Below are 7,159 nucleotides of genomic sequence, written 5' to 3'. Positions count from 1 at the left end.
GGGTGGGGTGGATGGTGGGTGGTGCAGAAAAACGGAAAAACAGAAATTTAAAATATAAAAAAAATATTAAGGCAAAAAAAAATTGCTGTATGGGGGGAGGGGGTGTTGGGGGTGTGGGGTGGGGGTGAGGGTAGGGAAGGTCGAGAAGAAGTTTTGGAAAATGTTTTCCCTTCTCTTTATAAGGAAAATATTTTCCTCTATTTGGAGGAAAATGAGTTCATGAGGAAAATATTTTCCAAAATATTTAAGCCAACCAAATATGGGAAAATTGGAAAACACACCCTTAATAGTAATTCAATTTATAATATTGTACTGTGACTACTGTCTCATATAACACTAACATGACACCATTTTCCCTACTTAGAAGTTGAAGATAATAACTCACCTATTTTATGTGGACGTGGAGATTATGAAAAAGAAAGAAATAAAAAAAAGTTGAAAGATTGGAGAAAGTGATTTATTTGTTATTAGTGTTTTGTTTTTTTGTTTTTTTTTGTGTGTGTGGGGGTGGGGGGGGGGGGTAGGGGTATTGGAAGTTTGAATTGGTCAGCATTTGGACCTTATTCCTAAATCTTTTTTCACTTGAAAAAAGATTATGACCAAAGACTGGTCTACTAAGAAAAACTCGTTTTCCACAGTCAACTTTCAGACTATATTCCACTTCACCATTCCCTTTTTGAGTATATTTTTCCACATTGCCTTTTTCCTTTCACCTTCCCTTTTAAATATAAGCTTCTTCTACTCTCTACTTTCATCATCATTTTTCCAAAATTTCATGCACCAAACTTCACAAAATATTTTCAGAAACTTCTAATATTCACTACATTTATTTTATGTAACCATAAACACCTGATTTTCCCCTGCATTTTTTCAAGATTGTGTTTTTACTGAATTTAACTCAAGAAAACAAGAAAATGGATTGTGGTTTCAATTGGGAATACAATTCATTAATCAATGAATTAACACAAGGGATGGAACATGCAAAACAACTAAGAGCTTATTTCAGCTCTACAACTTCTTCTGATAATATTCAAGAATTGCATTTGCATATGCAAATTATTCTTTCTTCTTTTGAGAATTCTCTATCAATTCTCAAATGGACTGATTCAATAACACAAACCCCACAAATTGTAGTAGCTCCAACTTCTATTTCTGTTGATAAAATTAGTCCTAAAACTGTTGACTTGAATGGAAATTTCAAAGATAATGATCAGGACCTAAGATATGTTTCAAAGAAGAGGTTGGACTTGAATTATGTTTTGTATTCAAAAATTAGTTACAAAATGTGATGATTAGTTCATTTTTTTCAAGCTAAATTGACTTGGTTTTATTGGTTATTGTAGAAAACAGTTGCCAACATGGACTGAACAAGTCAGAGTTAGTGCAGAGAATGGATATGAAGGGCCTACTGATGATGGATATAGTTGGAGAAAGTATGGACAAAAAGACATTCTTGGTGCTAAATATCCCAGGTGATAAGTCAGTTTCTTTATGCAAAGTCATAGAACTCAAAAATTTACTAAAAAGGGTACCAATTATTTTAACATTACAGATAAAAAAAGGAAAAATTTAACTCAAAATTTCAAAATTTCTTGTACCCTTTTAGTAATTCTCTCCTGTTGAGCTGTCAAAACGGAATCGTCCAACTCAACCCAGCCCACACGGGTTATGGAATTCGATCTCGGGCCGGCCCTTCATTTAAAAGGGTACTTAAAATACCAGTCCAGCCCAACAAAGCCTAAAGGGTCGGCGAGCTGATATGGGTTGGTCATATTAGCCTCATATTTATATGAGTTCAACTCTACTCAAGTAACGAGCTGGGCTGTTTAGGTTGATGGGCCAAGTCCATTTTGACGGCTCAATTCTTTTAATAGCTCAAAATTTAAGAGAAATAATGTCCTATGTACTAACGTATGGTAACTTTGGCGTAACTGGTAAAGTTGATGTCATGTGACCAGGAGGTCACGAGTTCGAACCGTGGAAACAGCATCTTGCAGAAATGCAGTGTAAGGCTACGTATAGACCCTTATGGTCCGGCCCTTCCCCGGACCCCGCCCATAACGGGAGCTTAGTGCACCAGGCTGCCCTTTTAATGTCCTTTGTACTAATGACAAGATTTCATGTTTGCAGGAGTTACTACAGATGCACATATCGTTTAGTGCAAAACTGCTGGGCAACAAAGCAAGTGCAGAGATCTGATGATGATCCTGCACTATTTGAGATCACATACAAAGGTTCACATACTTGTAACCAAGCATTTAACTCTGCTGCACAACCAACATCACCAGAGAAACATGAATTCAAGAAACAAGCCAACAATCCCAAAATAGTACAATCGAACCAGATGCTCACGAACTTACAAGCAAGTTTGAGAGTGAATACTAATGACTTGAACAAGAAAGAGACAACATGTTCTTTCCCATTTTCACCTACATTCTCTGGTTTCGTAGACGGAAATCTGCATTTTCAAGTGTCACAAGTTGATGACAATTTGGTAGGAGGTTATTCACCATCATTTGTCTCTCCTACAACCCCAGAATCAAGCTACTTCTCATTACCTAGCTGCCAAATGAATGGTTCGCGACGAATTCACAGCTTACACCATTCAGAATCAGATCTTCCTGATTTATTCTCTGCCAACACTTCATCAACAAGCTCTCCAATTGTAGGTTTGGAGTTTCCACTTGAACATGTGGAGTTAGATCCAAATTTCCCATTTGATAACTCAGAATTTTTCAGATAAGCTCAAAATAGTACTGTCAAAAAGGAACAATAAAGAGGAAAAGTTGGGTTTTTGATCACTAAATCAACTAATTAAGGTTGATGATTTCTTCCTTTTGGAAGTAGTAGTATAGAAGTGTTTGTATAAATTAACAAGAAAGCTGGCCAAGGGTAGTAACAAGCTATAGTATTTGTATCAATATTGCTTAGTATTTTTGCACTTCCAGTCATCTAACATCAAGCTACTGACTGAAACTCAAGCACATTCTTGCAGAAGACACTTGAACATTCATCAATTTAATCAAGCTTGCAAAAGACACTTGGAACTTTCCTATATTTGCAAATAGGAAACAGCCCCTCTACCTTCACAAAGTAGGGGTAAGGTCTGCGTACCCACTACCCTCCCCGACCCCACGATGTGGGATAATACTGGGTATATTGTTGTTGTTGTTGCTTATATTTGCAAATAAGAATTGAGTTTGACACCAAGTAGAATAAAACTGTCTAACAAAAGATTTAAAGAAGGATAAAGAAAGATTTAAAACAAAATGTTAGATATGAACCCAAAATTTAACGATACAATTAGTTTAGTGCAAAATTAAACCTATTAAGTTTAAATCCTGGATCAGCCCCGGAGAAAAAACATGGCACTTCAGATGGGCAACTATCCAATTGCTGAAGCCCACCAACATTATTTCTTCTCCCTCCCATTAACAGGCAAATGACCACTCCTTCGTATTCAAAGACAACAGTAAACTAATCTAAGATTAAAGTCTGGTTGATCAATCAATTGATTAATTAACTGCATATAGTTTTAATTAAGCATCTATCAAGGGAAACTAACAACAGTTTTTCAGTTGCACTTTGGTACTCTTCTTTCTTGCTTCTTTTCTTTCTTCTTTCTCTTTTTTTTTTTGTTGTTGTTGGTTTTCTTGAGTTCTGCTTTGTTTCACTTTTTTGCAGTAATTCTCGGTTATTTTTGCAGAAAGAAACTAAGTATAAAGATTGCATAGTGCAGAGTAGCTTAATTTTAGCTTGGACATCAGTCAGGTGCGACCAGACAAACAAGGACATAGGATATTAATAAGAATAGTAGTAAATACTCCTGTATGCCAATTTCCCATACTAAAACAATGGGCTCAAACAAGTTCATGATGTTAGATGAACATAGTCATATTGGGAATTTCCATATCCCCACTTGCCACAATCTCTGGAAAACCACTTACAATGCAAGAGTTGAAGACTATGCTATCCACCCACAGAAACAGTCAAAGCAGGGACTCACTTAGCTTTACAAAATGATATGCCTGATGGCAAATTGGTAACGTCGATAATCACCAGAGAATCTTGTGTTTAACTGGTTAGAGCCTCTTGTTCAAGTTTGAATGTGAAAATCACATAAGCAGCCTAGCTAGTGGGCTCTAATACCGCTTGTTCATGCCAAACCCCATTCAAGTCGGACTGCCACAAGCGAACTACATCATCACTCCCAGTAGTAGCAAGTGTCATCCCGCTCATGTCCCATTCCATCTGCCATACCTGCATGACAAAAAATCAAATATGGTAAAAATAAAATGTGTAAATTAGTCGCTTGCTAGTCAAAGCTTACCCTTTAGAAAAAACTCAGAATAGAAAACTACAAGTGACTCTACTAAATTGAGGTTAAGACATAATTGATTTACAAAGGAACAGCTAAACTAAAGAGTGTAGCACCAGGTACCTCGCTGTCATGAGTAGAGAGCGTGGCAACCTTCTCCACCGAGAGCCTTCCACCGGGGTCAGGATTTGATCCAACATGCCATATGGCAATTTCCTTGGAAGTAGAAATTGCTATTAACTCGTACGGCCTGAAAAAGGAAGCTTTTAAGTTAGAAAGCGCATCCAACAAACTGAACAGATAAATTTTTTTTCTTTGATTTGCAGGACTTCAGAAACCACCCGTGAATTCCAGCACTGAGCAATTTTAAGCCTCTTAATCATGGAACGATTATAACTTCCTCTCAGCCAACTGTTTACTTGAGTGTACAGCATCTGCATTTTTATAACAAACAAAAAGAAGCAGACATTGTACACTCAACTAAATAGCTCTGAGGAAGTCATAATTATTCAATTATTAAGATACAGTATCTGCATCGTATATGCCTTAAATGTGCACAGACATCTGCCCATTGGTTAAGTACGGTATGTACAATGGAAATGCCTTACTCGACCTGATTAATGGTGGATCTTTCAGGCTAGAAATCTCCTTGGCCAAAAATGAAAGACTACAGGAACATCTTTTTTGAACTCCCTAATACCACTGCTGACGCTCATATATGCTCTATAAATGACTAAAGAGGATGTTTTCAAGAGCGAACCTTCCAATATTCGGCGCCCATGCAACAGTAGAGACTGGATCACCTTTATCTGCAGGTAAAGCTAATTCCGCAACTGGAAGCCATCTCTGATGATCCTGATCGAATTCCCAAACCTGTAGAAATCTATGATATGATAACATTACATATGTTCCACCAGAGACCAAGTATACTAGCAGCTTTTTAAGACCATAGTGCATGATAGCAGCTTAAGATTTCAAGAATTGCCTCTTCCGACTTTGTGAATGCTCAATAATTTACATATAAGTTGTGTAACTAGCTTTACTCTTTCATAAAAAAAATAGCTTAACCTTTACTCATAATCAACAAGAATCAGAATGCAATAAATGCACTGCCAAGTTTTAACTAATGAAGAAAAACTTTGTAAATAGAACCAATTAAGGATTTTAGAAAGCAACCCTTAAAGTAACATAAAGAAAGGAACTCGCCATACCTTGGAGGAGTTCATTTGTGGCATGTCGGAATTAAAACCCAAAACAAAGCTTGATTGCTGAATTTCTCCTTTTAAAGGATTCCAAGCAATAGAAGCAGATTGGCATGAGACGTTTCCAAATTTAGATACAGATTCAATGACATTCTGAAATTCAGCCTACAGAAAGAGGACTAAAAGTTAGCCTCTGCAATTTTCAGTCACATACATAATGTGTCATCTACAAGATGTAGTCAAAAGAGCTTACAATGCTACCTATGTAAGATAACCAGCTCAAGAAGGTAACAGAAATTAAGAATTAAGTAAGTACACCATGAAGAAAAGAGCAAAGACATGGGGAGCTTGCAGAGGATATTATTATAATACACATTACGGTAATGGTTGGTGACCAGCAAATCACACAACGATAGGGCACACCAAGCTTTGGTGCCAAAGAACCACCAGTAGAATTTGGAATTTGTACAATTGCCAAAAATAAGCAGAATAACACAATTCCTCTGATTCGGTTGGAGCTCTCAATCCAAAATTAAACAAAGATCATTTGTTTGAGAGCATGATCAAAACCATGACTAGGAAGAGAATGCTGATATGTGACCAAATAACAACATGAAAGGTGATTGCCGTATTTTTCAGAGTTTGGTTAGAACAAATTCTTTTCTGGAAAGGAAAGCAGGCATAGATGATAATGTACCTGTAGCTGCCAGTTCTTCAATTCAAATGGATCTAGGAGCTCAAACACTTTTACCTGGCCATCTGAATATGCGGCAACCTATGGGAAATAAAATAATGATGTGTCACCAAAATGACTCTGTGTATTCATACTCGCTAAAAGCTATTGACAGAAAACCAAGAGTCACTGGATCAAGCAGATTGATCTCAACATTGCCTATCCAGTCAAATAGAAGAAAAAATGAGAAACATAACATCAGATAAAGGCCCCATAAATGTTTTGCGACTAAAATAAAGCAAGATTACAATGTACATTTATACATTGACCACTCTGCTTTATCACCTTCCTCAATGAGGATCCCCACCTAACACATTTAAGTGGCTTTTATAACACTTCGGCATCTCATATTGTCAATTATAAAAGCAAGCAAACCAAAGAAATTCACTTGTAGCTAAAACGAGAAACAGCAGTTGTACACCAATAGAGCTTTGGTGCACCAGCCAATTGTTTTTCCTCTCCTCTATCATGTATCCAAGCAATATAAGCTTCTTCTTCATCTTGTACTTTAGATCTGTGCAAAACCCTTTCTACCTAATACTGAAACTTCAAAAAACAGTAGAGTGGGGTTGATCCCTCCCTATAACTGACCTTCAGATTGCTTCTGAGTTGTCAAAAGTTGCTATTAGTCACCTTTACCTCAGGTATACATGTCACTGAGGTGCATAACTCATAAAACCGTAAGATTACAACAACAACAACAACAAAGTGTGATCCCGCAGGTGGGGTCTGGAGAGGGTAGTGTGTACGCAGACCTTACCCCTACTTCGGAGGAGTAGAGAGGCAAAACCGTAAGCTTACACAAAACAATTATTAAGTCTAAAAGAAACTATGTTAGACAATTATCCAAAAATAAAAACCAAAAGAGCGAGAGAGAGGAAGTTACAGGCAACCCCCCCCCCCCCC

At 37.1% G+C, this 7,159-nt stretch overlaps 2 protein-coding genes across 2 annotated transcripts in view; one reads left to right on the top strand and one right to left on the bottom strand.

Annotated features, from left to right (window-relative positions):
* The first annotated feature begins 750 nt into the window (after nucleotides 1-750).
* LOC109242543 (probable WRKY transcription factor 53) lies at nucleotides 751-2,970 on the top strand. Its single transcript, XM_019409390.1, has 3 exons — nucleotides 751-1,240; nucleotides 1,344-1,472; nucleotides 2,131-2,970. Exons 1-3 carry the CDS (start codon nucleotides 915-917, stop codon nucleotides 2,741-2,743), a joined length of 1,068 nt encoding a protein of 355 aa, XP_019264935.1. The 5' UTR covers nucleotides 751-914; the 3' UTR covers nucleotides 2,744-2,970.
* An 804-nt stretch (nucleotides 2,971-3,774) lies between these two features.
* The window catches only part of LOC109242544 (protein SEH1), a 7,271-nt gene continuing 3,886 nt past the window's right edge, over nucleotides 3,775-7,159 (bottom strand). The window contains exons 4-8 of the mRNA XM_019409391.1: nucleotides 6,218-6,295; nucleotides 5,530-5,685; nucleotides 5,079-5,191; nucleotides 4,442-4,568; nucleotides 3,775-4,260 (exon numbers count right to left, since the gene is read on the bottom strand). Of these exons, the coding sequence (XP_019264936.1) occupies nucleotides 4,129-4,260; nucleotides 4,442-4,568; nucleotides 5,079-5,191; nucleotides 5,530-5,685; nucleotides 6,218-6,295 (606 nt within the window). The 3' untranslated portion in view covers nucleotides 3,775-4,128. The remainder of the gene's footprint in view (nucleotides 4,261-4,441; nucleotides 4,569-5,078; nucleotides 5,192-5,529; nucleotides 5,686-6,217; nucleotides 6,296-7,159) is intronic.

This window comes from Nicotiana attenuata, unplaced genomic scaffold (assembly GCF_001879085.1).
Source record: "Nicotiana attenuata strain UT unplaced genomic scaffold, NIATTr2, whole genome shotgun sequence".
Classification (NCBI taxonomy): Eukaryota; Viridiplantae; Streptophyta; class Magnoliopsida; order Solanales; family Solanaceae; genus Nicotiana; species Nicotiana attenuata.
The sequence above is the reverse complement of the archived record's forward strand: the minus strand, read 5'-3'. Positions and strand labels throughout refer to the sequence as shown.

Excerpts from the sequence above, each read along its gene's own strand:
- LOC109242543 (XM_019409390.1), top strand. The coding sequence starts at position 915 with ATGGATTGTGGTTTCAATTGGGAATACAATTCATTAATCAATGAATTA. Across the intron at positions 1,241-1,343 it reads AGATATGTTTCAAAGAAGAG|AAAACAGTTGCCAACATGGA; the intron begins GTTGGACTTGAA and ends TGGTTATTGTAG. Across the intron at positions 1,473-2,130 it reads CTTGGTGCTAAATATCCCAG|GAGTTACTACAGATGCACAT; the intron begins GTGATAAGTCAG and ends TCATGTTTGCAG.